The sequence below is a fragment of the Fusarium oxysporum genome, chromosome XII (genome assembly GCF_013085055.1).
Source record: "Fusarium oxysporum Fo47 chromosome XII, complete sequence".
Classification (NCBI taxonomy): domain Eukaryota; kingdom Fungi; phylum Ascomycota; class Sordariomycetes; order Hypocreales; family Nectriaceae; genus Fusarium; species Fusarium oxysporum.
In genome coordinates this window covers 1,710,105-1,725,952 of record NC_072851.1, presented here as the reverse complement: position 1 = coordinate 1,725,952, position 15,848 = coordinate 1,710,105, and the positions used below count along the sequence as shown (strand labels likewise).

The 15,848-nt window shown below is 48.1% G+C and overlaps 5 protein-coding genes across 5 annotated transcripts; 2 read left to right on the top strand and 3 right to left on the bottom strand.

Moving 5' to 3' along the window:
• Window positions 1-198: 198 nt before the first annotated feature.
• On the bottom strand, window positions 199-1,656 carry FOBCDRAFT_193710 (uncharacterized protein). The gene is made up of 3 exons (XM_031193956.3): window positions 1,507-1,656; window positions 1,070-1,456; window positions 199-1,020 (listed from the first exon to the last, which is right to left on the bottom strand). The coding sequence occupies exons 1-3, from the start codon at window positions 1,585-1,587 to the stop codon at window positions 316-318; spliced, it is 1,173 nt and encodes a 390-aa protein (XP_031030577.3). The 5' UTR covers window positions 1,588-1,656; the 3' UTR covers window positions 199-315.
• A 1,414-nt stretch (window positions 1,657-3,070) lies between these two features.
• Window positions 3,071-5,648, top strand: FOBCDRAFT_325032 (uncharacterized protein; the record flags this gene model as incomplete). The annotated part of the gene is made up of 6 exons (XM_031193955.3): window positions 3,071-3,302; window positions 3,353-3,548; window positions 3,597-3,678; window positions 3,731-3,882; window positions 3,933-4,311; window positions 4,374-5,648. 6 exons carry the CDS (start codon window positions 3,071-3,073, stop codon window positions 5,640-5,642), a joined length of 2,310 nt encoding a protein of 769 aa, XP_031030576.2. The 3' UTR covers window positions 5,643-5,648.
• Window positions 5,649-5,852: 204 nt separating this feature from the next.
• FOBCDRAFT_234613 (PLC-like phosphodiesterase) lies at window positions 5,853-8,002 on the bottom strand. The gene has a single exon (XM_031193954.3). The coding sequence runs from the start codon at window positions 7,979-7,981 to the stop codon at window positions 5,963-5,965; it is 2,019 nt and encodes a 672-aa protein (XP_031030575.3). The 5' UTR covers window positions 7,982-8,002; the 3' UTR covers window positions 5,853-5,962.
• Window positions 8,003-10,868: 2,866 nt separating this feature from the next.
• FOBCDRAFT_193703 (Alpha/Beta hydrolase protein) lies at window positions 10,869-12,114 on the top strand. Its single transcript, XM_031193953.3, has 3 exons — window positions 10,869-11,179; window positions 11,226-11,431; window positions 11,482-12,114. Exons 1-3 carry the CDS (start codon window positions 10,914-10,916, stop codon window positions 11,958-11,960), a joined length of 951 nt encoding a protein of 316 aa, XP_031030574.2. The 5' UTR covers window positions 10,869-10,913; the 3' UTR covers window positions 11,961-12,114.
• Window positions 12,115-12,194: 80 nt separating this feature from the next.
• On the bottom strand, window positions 12,195-15,770 carry FOBCDRAFT_193699 (uncharacterized protein; the record flags this gene model as incomplete). The annotated part of the gene is made up of 5 exons (XM_059608753.1): window positions 12,195-12,820; window positions 12,871-12,964; window positions 13,019-13,657; window positions 13,779-14,260; window positions 14,492-15,770. 5 exons carry the CDS (start codon window positions 15,768-15,770, stop codon window positions 12,195-12,197), a joined length of 3,120 nt encoding a protein of 1,039 aa, XP_059466431.1.
• Between the last annotated feature and the right edge of the window lie 78 nt (window positions 15,771-15,848).

Genomic DNA, 15,848 nt, shown 5'->3' with positions numbered 1-15,848 from the left:
ATTTCATGCACACACGCTATTACAAAGGAGAGAAATGTTCGGCTCATCTAGCCTCTTACGTGGTAATGATACCACTGACATCCACATCCGCCACGGATTGGTGCAAGGTAGCCAAAGTAGTATGATGCTGATAACGAACTCAATCACCGCTTCATTAAAAAATCAGTTTTCTGTAAAAGCGGCAACGCTGTGCAAGCCTTTTCTGCAGTTTTTAACTACTTCCTTTGGTGGGTTTTGCTAACATTTATTGAGAACTCAGTACAGGAATCAATGACGACATATCTAGCTCAACGGGGTAAATGCCTGGAAATCTTTCTAATAGATGATCTTTGGCTTGATGGATTGGAAGTCCGGCCCATTTGGAGGACTAGGCTCCGGCATACCCATGTAGTCTGGTGGTCCCTCCTTCGCCGCTCCTCTAACCTCCATTACCTTGAGATCAGATGTCGTTACGACAGCATTGACCTCACCACTCTCCAAAGCCATCATCTTACTTGTGATAGCAATTCTTGGAGGCGCTCCCTGAACCTTTGGCTCAATAATCGGCTTCTGCACATACGGCTCAGTGTACGTAATCGCAGGCTGAGGTTTTCCCGGCCACTGCTTGGATGCTTTCGCTGGCTTGGGACCTACGATACCAGAGACACTCATGAAGATGTAGTCTGCAAACTGACTTCCGTAGTGAACGTAACGGCCGCCGTTGTTTTGGTCAAAAAGATCGCTGACATTAAGGTCGCGGCTGCCATCATCTGTTTTCAGGCCCTTGGGGATCGAGACTCGGAGATGCAGTCCCATGTTCTGGGTAATATCACCACGATCACACCAGTCGAAGACACCATCTGGTACAGGGCTCATTTCTCGGACATTTCCTCGTCGCTTGCCTGTGCGATCAAGTAGGAAAGAAGAGAAGTCCGCGTCGTAGATGTACAGAGCTACGGGGTCTTTGACTGAGATGGTTGCTGGGATTGGAAGTACTTTATCGTGGGCAAGACGACAGACTTCGTTGACTGCTGCACCAATCTGTCTATCGTTAACCTCAAGATATCTCGTAAAAAGTTGGATCTCTTACAGTGGGATCAGAATTTCTTCCTGGGTTACCGTAGGAAGATCCATCTCCACAAAGTGTAATCATGTTTGTGATGGGTTCTCCATACACCAAATCAGTTCGAGTAACAGTAGCTTGAGCAGCAATATCAATCTCAGCACTGAGGCTGTTGTTGATTTGGATCAGGTGAGCAATTGTACCAGTGTTGGTGTGACCGTTCCATTTGTTAAAGATGTCATAGGTTCCATCTTCCTTGACCAGATCGTCACCTTTGATCTGATCTGCGAAATCAGGATTCAGCTTCTTGTAAATGTTGAGGATCTTGTTGTTTCTCTCAAACTCTTGTGGCGCGGGTTTCTTGATGGCGGTTTCCGTGAGAATGGGGTTATGCTTAGCTAGCTCTTCCCAATACTAGTGATCAGTTGGTATGAGATCTATAGGAGATATTGTTCTTCACCTACCTCCGGACCCTCACAGGTGAAGCTCACTACCTGAATATCTCCGTCTACCTTTTTTGTGGACCATTCAAGGTACTCATCCATCACCCAGCGGTCCTCACGCTGCTGGGAAATCTGAATAGTCTCATCTTCTCCCGTCTGCGGGTTCTTTTGGTGGAACTTGCGGATTAGTGGAGGTACGCCGCGGCCTGGAGGAGCACGCTGGTTCTCGGGATCCTCAGCATACGCCCATCGCGCATCATCTGTCGGCTGTCTGATTCTGACCTAGACCCAGTCAGAATGAGGTCCATGAGGTTGGTTGCGTACTTACATTCAGTGGGAAGCCAACCCAGGTGATGGGCACAGAGGGTAAGGACGGATCATAGGCGAATTGAGTGGGGTTGAAGAACTGAGTAAGAATTGTTCTTCCTGGCTGTCTGCCTGCTATCTCGTCGCTGAACCAGCCATCGACAGTCTTAGACCATCTGTCAAGCTGATCATCTTCGAAATCCTTCAAGAAGGCAGGAGGGTGAAACTTGTCAAGTGTCTGAAGTCCAGGCATTTTCCTTGACGAGAGGGGTAACTGACTCTACTAAACAGTTAGACTTGATAATCCTCAATGGATTCGCGAGATGAGCGCCAACGTTGGTGGGAAATGCTATGGCTCTTGTGTTCGGGGACACCTGAGTGCTAAGAAATTAAGCACTGAGTTGCCAGTCTCCGGAGGTAATATTCCGAGTTATGTGACAGGAACTGCATATGTTCCCGATCACCAAAGTCTCAGCATTTTGAGGCTGGCTGAAACTCAATTGACAACCAGTCGCTCATGCAGATATTCTCACTGCATAAGCTCGTGTTGATGAAGGCTATTGATCTCTTGGCCCCTCTTTGAGCGGTGAAGGCACAGAAATGCATGCAGGAGACTCCCAGCTCAGAGTTTCGGAGCATGTGAGAGCTCAGCCCTTCTTAATTGGTATACCTACATGTCTTACTTGGGTAGCTATCGCGTATATCAACGAATGGAACCAAGATCACCGCGTCACCCAAAGCCATTGGTGATCAGGGTTGCGGGGAGATATGTCTCTTTGTGGTACAAGTGCCTATCTTACATCAATAATGTCAAGCAATAGCGTAGCTGACTTTGGTCTGGAACGGGCTGCGTGCGGGGTATCGCCAATGTCTCAGTTACAGATCGTAAACGGAACATTAGTGGGTGGGCCGAGCCTAGCCCCCGAAGGAACTCAGCTGGCCTGGAGTAAGCCACAAACAGCAAATTTGCTAATCGCAGACAGGTGAGTGGTCAGAAACGTTACGCCAAAACACCATTCACACATGCTTGACGCCGAGAAAGGACTGCCCGTATGCACCGGACGTATGTGATGCAACCTTGGTGTATCTGCGATGTGACAAGGCTTGGGGAGACTGCGTGTAGGGAGCCAAGTCTCTGACCGATTTACTTGGGACACACAGAGACAGATCACTTGCTCCCCTCGATACCCGCCCATCAATAGCTCGGCATAAATCCCAACTGCTGTCTTTCCGGACCTTCGTCCTACTCTCAGTCGCAGTTCTTACACCAAGAGCAACAATGGCAGACCCCAAGCGTGGAAACTACGAAGACATTAACCAGAAACTCTGGTATCGAAAGTTCATCCGAGGTATCAATCCTCAAGGAGGCCAACCATACCCTGATCAAGACACCCCTGCAACGGAGGAACAGCTCAAAGATGACTTTGTTGATTACTGGGGTAGCCGCCTCAAGACTGATGAAGCCTTTCGAAAGCACAACACTTACAACGAGTTAATGTCACAGTTTTGGGGTGCGTAGACAGACATGTCACTGCTGGACTGCTGAGCTAACTGGATGCAGAGGATGACGATATCATCTTGCAGACATATGCTGTCGCAGATGGCCAAACCGTCCCTAGAAACAAGCAGAAGGAATGGTTCAGATCAGAACTTCGCTTCATCTCAGTCATCTTTCCTGCTGATGCAAATCATAAGAAGGGGGACAAGGCACCAATTGCTTCGGTGTCATGGGCGCCTTGGTTTGTTCTCATCGCAGCGTGAGTCAACACCTGCGCAACAGTATTGCAGGCTAATATAGTTTTCAGCTCCTCTGCCATTCATTCAGAGAAAGACATTCTGCACATCATGAGTTGGTCGCGCGAAGACGGGCAGTTTAGATACTACGCCGTAAGTGCATTGCCCCTACTTCTCCCAGCAGGCTGGTTGTTAAACATCGCAGCGCGACCTCATCATGAATGGGGAAGCCACGGGGCAGCATGGTTGGGTTTATCTGTGCTCCTCAACGGATGCTTTCGACGCTCCGGGCAAAGCGTACCTCGGTCCTCTGAATGGCCATGTGAATGGAGGTATTGTGATGAAAGAGATCCACAAGTAGGTTTCCGTCGGAACACTGGACCATAACTGCGCTAATATGACGATAGACCATGGATGCACTGGCTCGTCGGTGGCCGAGGAGTAACTGATCTTCTTGACTTTGGACTCGCGAACGAGCTTATGGAGGCCCCATGGCTCACCCATCCTGGATTCCCTCCCCTCTACGGAGCAAGTGTTCAATCCGGTGAAACTTTCGAAAGAATCGTGCTAGACTCACTCAGAGTATGGTTTACTAGCCGACGACACAAGGACTTTATGACTGCCAGTGGGGAGACGGAAGAGCGCCCGCGTAACATCCAGCGCTGGGCAGCTCACTTCTTCTTAACGACGAACATCAACATTGCTGCCACTTCAAACAACGCGAATATTGTACCATCGGATCATTTCTTTAGTTATGAGATGCTCAGAGGGTACAGTGATCTTTTGGTGAGTTGCCTCATCCACGCCATCCGTTCCGGAAGAATCAGTACACTAATAAGCCATCATAGCCGAATAGGAACATGTACGACAAGAAGTGGCTAGCAGCTCACGTACTGCCCGAAACACCCGCTTCTCTAACAGCCTGGAATGAGGAACAGTTCGGAAGCGCCAAGCACAAGTACTACACCCAAGAAAAGTGGTTCCAAAAGTATTCTATTGCATCATTTGGTTACGATGGACCCTCTTATCTTTGGGCATCTCGCGAACTTAAGCTATGTACCCTTCAAGAGGTAGCCAATGAGAAAGACGCTCAGCTCGTTGTCCCAAAGAATGTCCTTGCCGGTGGCATCATGATGGGAACCCTGGAAGACGGTGCAGAAGATATTCGTGGAGGGGATCAAACAAACTTTGCTGTTCAACAATGGGGCGAGGGTGATAACCCCTGGGTCATTCTTCAAAGCTCTGTCGATGATGCGCACGGTGTGTGGATGGCGCAGAGGATGTTCCTGGGTGACGATAAGAATGCAGCACGATGTCAGCTCTTTTCGGAGAAGACCTTCAACGCTCTGCAGATGGTGGACTTCTGGAATCCAATCTACTCGTGGAGACGCCTTAAGTTGATGCAGTACATCCCTGTTGCAGCTCAACTCGTCGATACGCCTACGAAGGACCCAGTCACAGGCGAAGACGTTTACACATACGATCTCGAGCAAAACTTCATCGATGCTGTAAAGAAGAGAATGAGCGGAAAGGGCGATCTCAAGAAACTTCAAGATCGATGGCCAGAGGCTGAGTTTCTTCTGAATTTGGAGAAGCCACTTATCGAGCATCAGATACGCATTTCTAACTACACCAACCAAGTCGCACAGAACCTAGGCGACGCCACATGGATTCTAAATTATCTCAAGCTCGCTGAATCCCGCCGCAGGATGTTCCGCCCCATGCCGATGAACTTCTTTGGAAGTAACATCCCATACTGTTTAGCAATGCCACTTGGCCACCCATGGCTAGAGATGACAGAACAAGCGTCTGTACGACCGATCCCAAAGAGAGGTGTTGATGTTTTGAAGGGTTGGTTGGAATCGCTGGCTGGTGCCGATCCGAACGTAATTCCTCAGAAGCAGACTCTGAAGGAGATCAATAAGATGATCAAGGAAAACGTGAAGCAGGATACTGTTGGGTTGCCTGTTAACTTGCTGCCGAGGCCATCGACAATGAGAATGGCTTGTCAGAGGTTCATTGCGGTGACGAATCCCGAGACTTCAGAACGACCTCATAGTTGCCCCTTCATGGCGGGAGAGCACCTGGCTTCGGCCCATACAGCGGTTGAGGCTTGAGTCTTGTAGTCTAATAGATATTATTATTCTTTCAGTCCAATTGACTAGGTTGTAAAGCTTATCATGATTCCGTTCAGACCCAGACCCCACAATCATAGACCTTAGTGAACTGGTTTTTACCCCAATCTCGGCCGTCTTCTCCAACTGTGGCTATTCAAATCGCCATCATGTCATGATTTCGGGGATGAGTATCGATATGTTTTTAATTATGCAATCGCGGGGGTGCAAATACAACCGGTCGTATCTAAATGAATAGAAGCTGTGCGCTATCATCTTTCTAATTTGAAATCATGGAATATCATCTCGATCGCTTACATCGACTATGTACTAATTTTACATAACAAACGCCCCTCATTGTTCAGCGGCTCACCCAGTGGGAGAACCCTATATCCCTCCTTCAAATTGTCGATCTTGGCAATGCCCGAGCTGATAGGCATAGTACGGCCGTTCGACATGGTCTTGACTGACCACTGCAGGAATGTGAGATGAGGGTAATTCGTTTCCATTGACATCTCCAGGTTCTCATCAAAAGCTACATCTGGGCCTTGAACAAGCATAGTTGTAGTCCGTCTCTTCTGATTCGATGTATCAGGTGCCAATAGCTTCATCTTCACATAGACCGGTTCATTCCCTGTCGATACCTTCAGGCCCCGCGCCATAAGAACGTCAACTTGGAGTCGTATCTGAGTTGGTTGTGGCGAGGCTTTGACCACATATCCCAAACTTCCATGGAACATCGCTTGATTTAGACTCATGCAGAAGTCCTCGGTCTGACAGTTCAGAGCAGCCATCTGAACGCCATGCCTCCAACATTGGAGGGGATCGAAGTTGGATGAATCAACCCGGTTTGGATCCGGATACACGCGAACAAGATGTTGTGTTCCTGCTAATTCGAGCGAACGATGGTCTTTTGTATGTTTCTTGAAATTTCGCTCTGAGACAGAGTAGATGAAATTCCGATGTGTGTCAAACTCTGCATCTTTAGGTAGTCGTCTGCTCGCTCCATATACGGCAAGACTCTGTAGTAAATCGCCTGGCAGATCTTGACAGTCCCCCCTCTCAAGATCTTCTTGAGGCCCATCCAAGTTGAGGTATTCAGGGGCCAGCGTTTCCTGAAGTGGCTCTGGATTTTGAGCCACCTTGACTTTCAGCAGGATCTTTCCGCGTAGCTGGTTAGGCGAAGGGAGTTTCTGTGAAGATCCATTAAGTGGCTCGACCACCAAACTCGATCTGAATACCTCAAGCATTGTGCGAGCCATGATATCCCTCTGAGACGGACTGCAGTGCACTTCCAGTGATAGCCACAAAGGCAAGTCAGAAGCAAAGAAAGCATAATTGTTGATAGTCTCAATGACAGATCGGAAGCTGATAGACGTAGTCAAACTGTACCCGTGCTTGACGATCGGCTGCCCGTCCCGTCCATCCCAGCAGTCGACCTCCACAGATCGACAGCCTTGTGAAAGGGTTGCGATATAGCCTTTGAGCTTGGAGCGGGCGGCGACTTGGCGGCCCCGGAGGTACGTGTTGTGAGAAGATGAGATGAAGTATTCGTTGATGGGACGATTGAGGGTATTATGCAGAGGGGTGCTGCAGATAGCTGAATTTTCTTCCGAGAATAGATGAGCGACTAGGTCGTCTACTGAAGTGTCTGGCATCGGTTTGATTTCTTCCTTGGAGCACCTCGAATCGACGAGCGTACTGGAAGAATCGCTAAAGACTTCTGGAGTCTTTTCGATGTCGGCTTTCTTTTCTTTCCCTCCTACCTCTTTCAGAAACTCTGACAGTGCTTTCTGAGATATTGGACCGATTGAAGGATTATTTGCTTCCCGCTTTAGAATCATTTCTAACAGAAGCTGATTGAAGTCTGATGGAGAAGGTCGAGTGAATCTGTTTGCATCGCCATTCTTGATCGGTTCCGACTTTTGAAGCTCTTCGATGTCTGTTTGAGCGCGCTGAATGGGCCTAGGAACCTCTCCGACAGGTGTTCCTCTTTCGGCGTCAGACAATGTTACGGCCCTGCCGTACATCATAAGATGCGCCATGTCGAGAAGGGCGGGTAGAAGAAAGACGAATGTGAGTACGATAACATGCCAGCAAAGAATGATATAAGCGACAAGCATCCTGCCAGAATGACTAGCGAGCCCAGGAACAAAGCCGATGTGAAGTGCGAACAAGGCCAGTCTCGAAACTGAAATAATACCAGTAAGTGAAATAAAGCATGCAAATCTGGTCCATAAAGTCATTGCTAGCAGCTGAACAAGCTCACATCCTAGTAGGATACCAAGCTGAACAGAGGTGTAAGTTTGCAAGCCTCCAATGACGCTCCCTCGGAGGAACATCAAAGAGAACAAAACCAAAGCATAGTATTGTCTTCCAGATTCTGGGTTTTTATTCAGCCGGCCAGGACTTTGAATAACAAGTGAGCCCATTTCGGAGTCCCGTGTCCAACTCCACCAGAAACCTGCCAACAGCACAATTAAGATGATGATTGCCATGGCTGAGTTACGATATCCAAAAATCTGATCGTCGAGAAATTGGTAGGTTGCCCATGCACTGATCGGCAACATGAAACAGCTGAGAAAAAGCCTGACAACAGTCCAGTATCGGTCTTTGAGTTGCGCTCCAAGCGTCGAGATAGTGAGTTTCGGCTTTGGTTTGCGGATGCTCAGCCTGAAGCTGATGTATGATGATAAGTAAAGAAAGAAGAAAACAATGAGCGATAGGACGAAGGTATTCATCCAGCTTTGAGGCTTCACCGGTGAGCCCGTCATCTGCGTTAAGAGCTCCAATCCCGGAGCCCCAGTGATTGTGCCATTGTGTTCGTAAATGCCGTCTTTCACACCGGCTCGTGGGTAAGGGGAGTTGGTTTCTACCAGCCCAGCCGGTAGCATCAGAGTAGACCAGCTACAGAGTCCGACAAGAGGTTGGAAGAAGCCGGGATATCGAAGGCTCAAGGCGCCTGAAAAGAACATGAACTGGATATAAGCTAGAAGATCGATGGCGCGTACGATACGGCCGTTCTTCGTGGTTAATGATTTGGTGGTTTGCTGGGCCGGCCAACATGCTGCGATACAGGTCAAAACGAAAGTGGCGATGGGCAGCCACAGACTGAGAAGGCGGATGGGCTCCTGAGCAGCGGGAGTTAGAATCGCCCGGATACAAGAGAGTGATTCGTTGTCTTTTGTTGTAATCTCCAGGGTTGTTCGGAAAGTATCGAGAAAAGCCGATCGCTTGAATGAAGATGCGATGGTGAAATGAGCTCTCGGGCCGAGCCATTCGGAAGTGTAACAGGACATGTTGACGATCTCTCCTGAAAGTTCCTTGATGTCGCTCCCATAGTCAATGACCGTAAATCTTGGTATGACATCGCCGACATCGATCTCGCAAGCATTCCGATCCGCCTGCCCAGCGATAACATCAAACCGCCACTCAAACCCACCCCTCCCTTGTTCAACCCCAGCGCGAAAACTCTCAGGAATGAGCGACTTATTAGTAACCGCATCAGCGCAGTCTTGAAACTGCACATATGCAGCCTGACAGCTTGCTGCCAAGAGCGTGAAAGGAGTTACTCTTGACAGCTTCATTGCTATCTCGATTCGGCCATGGCGGGATGTGAGAGATCAAATTGGGCTGCAGGTGGATCTTTCTTTTTCTGCATGCTGGCTTTTCTCCCTCTTTTCTTTCCAGCTGGAGAACACTAATGACTAATCTCGTGGGGGCTATTAATAGGTGAAACGGCCAAGAGGTGTCTAGTGGTGTTTATTTTAGGGCGGACATACGAGATGGTCCACTTCGGAACATGCCATTGTCGTCTTGACCGATGTTTGAATGGTAATGTAGCCTTAGAAATATCTAAATTGGTATATTGGACCCCCAGAAAAGTCTGTGCCGTCGCATCAGGATTCTCTCTTGGCTCTTTATCGAGGCTATTTTCATACTCGTGGATCGCATTCCTCTCAGCTCAAAAGCCGAATCCGAGGATGGGGAACCGAGGCTGTCAGGGGTATCCTTGCAGGCATTGAACCGAGCCATACCAGAATCATTTCAGTGGGGCTATCATTGAACTCTGCATGATGTCATTACCCTAGAGAATGTCAGAATTTAAACTTTTTGTTTTCTTGTCTGCGAGGCAATATGGTCGGGATTGAGTAGTAATATTTCTCCAGTTCAGCTAATATTTAAAAGCAAGTATTTCGAATTAGTTTATGTTTGTGTAAACTTCATCAGTATCTTGGGAAGATGGAGAAAAGCAGTTTTGCAAAAGCTTATTCGGTAGTAAGTATGCATTTAACTAAGAATATATGTTGGAACCGAACAATACTACCCTCCCATAAAACCTGTCCCAGAATCAAGATTGCCGTTTGTAAATTGAGAGCTCGACTGAAGGTTTTGTCCGTCTCAAATGATTTGAGCCTGGAGTAATCTTTGCCGGGTATTCGGCTTGCCATGAAGTGATAGCAAAACATTATTTACATTTTGACCAATGACGAATGAAGAGAAAACCCACAAGTTCTATGATAGTAGCGTCTAATCAAGTGTCGATACCATTACCGGAACTGGAAGCAGTTTTGATGCCAGCTCGGGTTGGTGGACCAGTGTAAGGAACACGTGAGAATTCCCTCTCAGCTCCATTTCCTGACGACTCGATTTTCAGTGCTGTTCGTTCCGGCCAAGCATTTAAAAAAGATCACGAGAATTCACCTTACAGCGACTATGGAGATGCGACACTTGAGTCTTGAAGGCTCCCTTTAGATCAGACCGTCAGATACCGGCTTATAATAAAGAGGATCAGCATCAGCCTTTCGAGCGGACCTGACGATTATCACACACGCGATACCCCTGGACCCTTAATTTACTGCGACTATCATAGTCTGTTATCTCATGTAACCTTTTCTGCATCTCTCTTTTCCAAGTGCACGCAATTCTCGTATAGCCCTTTCTGCAACAGCCTCTCTTTATCCGGGTTCTCAGAGCTTTTAGTTGGAGTTTTATGCTTTATCAGCGTTTATTTCTGCACTTCTGAACCTATGAGAGGAGCGCTGGTGCTTAGAAAGCAGTCCAAAGATAAGCACTTGCTTACGCATCGTTAGCAATGGTTGGTGATTTGATGATGGCATCGCATCTGGTGCGGGGGTGTCGACTGCGCCGCTGATGTCGTCAACCATTGAAGATATAAAGGAACATGAAAACCCCGAAAGTACCTTGCTGAAATTATCTCCAATTGATCCTAAAGCATCCCGCTCGATTTGTTGTTGCGACCCAGACTCCGACATGGACACTTATCTTGACCCAATCAACCGCAAGTTTGCGGATGCGGCCGCTGAAGGTCCACCACTGTACACTAAGACCTATCAGGAAGCTCGTGACATTTTGGAAAGCATTCAGAGCTACAAGACCGCGTCCGACATCAAGACCGAAGAGATTAAAGTTCCAGTCAACGGTGAAGATGTCACAACGGTCATATTTCGTCCTGCCAGTGCTCAGGGCACGCTGAACATGATCTTTTACACGCACGGTGGCGGATGGATTCTTGGAAGGTTAGTCAACCACCAACGGGCCATGATAACATGCTGACAAGTGCAGTCCAACTGCGCATGGGGCTTTGATGGAGGACTTTGCACGCCAAACCGGGGCTGCTGTCGTCTTTCCTTACTACACTCCGGCACCTGAGGCCCAGTATCCTGTTCAGTTTGAGCAGGTTTACGGAGTCCTTGATCATTTCGTGAACAACGGTGATAAGTATAGTCTCAAAGTTGACAGTTTTGGCCTCGCTGGTGACAGTGTCGGAGGTAAGTACTCCCATCTCTTCTTCCTTTTGGGCTGACTAACCTGTTGCCAGGACATATGGCCATCGCAATGACCCAACTCGCCCAGAATCGCAAGCTCCCCTCCAAGATTGGCCAAATTGTCCTCCTCTATCCTGTCACAGACACTCACAGTAAATCAGAAACTTACAAGACATTCAAAGATGGACCTTACCTCTCCGAAAAGACTATGGACTGGATGATCCCCGCCTTTCTCCCAAACGAAGAAGACAGAAAGCTCCCATTGACCTCACCCCTTCAGTATGCTCCGGACGAAGTTCTGGCCAAGTTTCCGCCGACGACTGTTTTCCTTTCCGGCGCGGACCCTTTGATTGGGGAAGGTGAAGCTTTTGGTCATCGTCTGCAACAGCTTGGCGTTGATGCGGCGGTTATCAAAGCGGATGGACAAGTTCATGATTTCGCTATGTTGGCACCTGTCCGAGTTTCTCCGACAGCTCGATCTGTGGTTGAACTTGCGTCTTTGAAGTTGTCGAAAGCATTTTCTGATAAGTGAAAGCATCTGAGATTTCCCTCAGGTAGTTTCATGAACAGATATCATCATTAGACAAGAGAGGTGGTAATAATTGTACCTTCATATAAAGAATTCAGTTGATTGCCGAAATGATATGAGGATTTATTATCATAATTTCATCTTACACAAAACCTCCAGGGAGCTCTATATTAATCTATTTACCCCCCTGAAAAATTATATCCAATAAGAGAGCCTGCTGAATATGCTCTATATCTTCTACTGTTTAACCGAGCTCGCCAGCTTAATGCCGAACTGCATAAACTCCTGGGTGCATTTCAGGTTCGCCTCCGGAATTGACTTTTCCCTCTCCCACCTCTCTAAAATCACCCTGGCCTTATCTAGCTCTTCCCAGACCTGGATGAACTTATTTGAAGTAGTAGAGCCCAGGCTTGCAAAAGCCCTCTTCATCGCATCTGGTTTGGCAACCTGGATTGCACGGTCATCGGGAATAGGATGGATTGCAGCTTTGTTCTGATTCGCCGTCTTGACGGACAGAATACTGGCCTTGACGCAGTATATTATCATGGCAGCAAGACCGGCTCCCAGGGCCGTAGCAACACTAGAACCAGTCAAGTTCTTGCCAGACTTGGAGCCCTCGCCGGATTTAGACGACCCGCCTTTGATCTGATCTTGGACTACGTCGACGCCTGGCAAGATGTAAGTAATGCCGACTTCAGGTGTCCATTGGAACACAGTGCCGTTTGAATAGGCTGCGCCAATGCGGAAGAAGCTATTGGGCCATGGACCACTTGGATAGTCAAGCTCAGTGAACTTGCCCTTGTCAGGTGCAGAGCAAAACATCAACACCTTGTTTTCTACAGCCCGCTTCAAAACGGCATGTACTATGGGAACGGATTAGTAAGATCCTCATTAGCTAGCAGAGACAACTCACATTCTTCCTTCATGTGGTCTTTACCGCTTTCAATCGGCAAGGTCCATGACATGGAGATGATGGTAGCGTTCTTATCCAACGCTGCTTGGATTGCCTACTAGTCATGAGCTTCCGGAGTTATGCAACGGCGAGTGTTGGTATAACTTACACGTGCTGCATACCTTGGATCGATGGTGCTTTTGCCATCTGCACTGTTATAGGTCTTCAGACGTATCGGATAGACTTTGGCCATTGGGCAGACACGTAGAATCATGCTAGCCATGGTTGTACCATGGCCCTGAGCCGACAAGTACGGCGGGTTAACTCTCTCATCGTGAAAGTCAAAACTCTTTCCTTCAAGAACTTGGTCTGGCCAGCCAATCTCAAACTTATCGACACCATCGTCAATCAATGCGATGATAACATCACTCTCAACTCGCTCCGTCGTGCCCGAGTTTTGCCTTGTTTCAAGAAAGTTTGTGACTGTATCCTCCCAGTACGGAGCCATGGCGCTCGCGAAATTTTCAATCGATCTCAACCATCGGTCTTCATTTACACCCTGGTCCGGAGTCGAAATGGTCGTCGGGGACACGATATTAGATGCCACTCCGAGTGTGCTTCCCGTTGCTGGATCAACTAATTTGACCCGGATGTGACCGGACTTGTTGCCGCTGAACGATAGACTATCGCTAATCCGGAGTTGCGCTTCATGGGGCGATTCTCGATTCTTATTGAGTCTGCGTTCAAACTCCATAATTCGTTGATTGATCCAATGCGGGCTATCATAGGTCTTCTCGACTGTCAGTCTCTGAACAAAATGTGCATTCAGTTACATAAAATACCATATGAGGTGCTGGTGGGATTATTTCCACTTCTTGAAGGTGAGGCAGCAAGGGTAAAGCATCCTGTTCGCTCCAGGCTCTAAGAACAGCATTGCTGCCACTCCAGATCAGAGTAAGCTTCCTCAACTGTCGCTCTGCAGGCGAGTTGACACTCTCTGAGTCATCTGAAGGTGATCTCTCCTCCACTGCTACTTTACTGCTAATATGAAGTATGGTCTCTGGATCCAAATCCGTCTTCTGCCAGTCCAGATGCTCAATAACGAACTTCTCCAGGGCTGATTGTATCACTTCATCGCTATGGACCTTTTGACCCGAGTCTCCAGAATCCTCAACTGATAGCTTGATGATATGACGCACTCCTTTCTTGTATAACCAATCAAGAAAATATTTCACGTCCTTGCGGCTGTTGGCTCCTGGCAGAGTGGCTTTAGCCTGATGGGATAGTTTGTCCTGGCGATCTGCTGAACGGCCCTTTACCAAAACTTCAACGCGTGGAAACGTTGCGTACTGGAGGACGGGATCGAATTTGTAGCCATCCACAGCGTTTTCGCCGAACCTCTTGGTGAATTCTTTCCATGGTATCGGACATGGTAGACCACGATAGTCGAAGCCTATCTGGATATCATCCATATTTTTGCCGTATAAAAAGAACATGACCATCTCTGCGTTGCGCGTCCTCATATAATAAAGCTTGAGCTTCTGCAAAACTATATCCGAGTTCTTTTCACGGTTCTTCAAAGCACTCTGAAAATCGGGGTTCTTCTTAGAGGAGGAACTCGGTTTCACCACTCGCTTCTCACTCTCAGCCTCTCTTTCCGGGCGAGCTGTATTACTTCTCTTGATGCCAGTGTTCGACGTTGGTTCAGTATGCCGGGACGGGTATAGAGCATCAGTGTCATTTGCCTCAAGCCCATTTGTTCTGGGAGACCGAAACCGACTTCCATCTCTCTCGGTCGCATCTCGATCTCTTAAACGATCATTTATGGCAGGTGCTCCAGCCTGTTCGAATCTGGCACGTTCCTCTTCCTTTTTCTGCTGTCTTATTCGCTCACGGTCATCTGTAGAAGCGGCTGGGCCACTACTACGACCGTACCTTTCGGCATCTCGGTCTCCGGGCGCTTTGACTGTGGGAATGGTCTTTGACTCTCTCGTGTTGGCATGTAACCTGGGTTCTCTGGAAGGGGCTCTCTCTGCTTCTTTTTGAGCCTCTTTAGACTCCTTTTTTCTCCGTTGCGCGGCCTGGGCGGTGCGATACTGCTCCATGTAAGTCTTTCTAGTGTTTGCATGCTCCTGGAAAACCGAGCAGCCATTTTGATCGGATATGTCGAGAAACGTCTTTGCTGATTTCGGCTTGTTAAGCCTTGCCATGAAGTCTCTTTGGATCATCAAGTCGATGAGTGCTGATCTCGAATCTGTGCAGTCCCTGAACTGTACTGCATGGTGCATCGGCGTCTTGCCCGTGTGATCGGTCATACTCAACGCCTCGTCGCTGGCGTTTTCGATCAGCATCTTCATAGTCTCGGGTTTCAACTTCTCGCCAAAGGCTGCATGAAGACACGGCTTTCCATCGTGCTTACTGCACAAGGCTGTATTGAGATTTTGAGCACTGTCTCTTGGTTTCTTGTGACTGACGCAAGCGGAAATCATGTAGTCGAGGAGTTGATCTTGGCGAGTTCTAATGGCCATTAAAATAGGAGTCTGGCCGTCCTTGTTCTTGTACTGGAGCAGATCCGGAGCTTCTTCCACCAGCCTCCGAGCAAGGCGTTCGATTTTCTCTGGCTGGAGACCATTGTGTTTGACCACCTCGACCAGTACGTGAAGAAGATTACCTGCTGCTTTGGTTGAGCTTTTAGCAGTAATGTCACTGAACGTATGGAAGAAGTCGTCAGCTTGGGCCTCGCTCGTGAAGTCCTGTTCTTCTCTGATCCACCCACGTGCCTTTTCCAAACGGGTATCATAAGCTTCCTCTAGATGCTGGTATCTGTAGACACCATCTTCATCATCGAGGGGGTCCTGAATCAAGGCTGACTCAAACTCATCGAGAGAATTCGCATATTCTTCTTCCATGTCAGAAGCCATTTTATGCACTGCGTCGAATTTTGTGTCTATGTTGAGTGGAATAAAGTGAGGTGAGACGAGCCATAGGTTAATCCAACG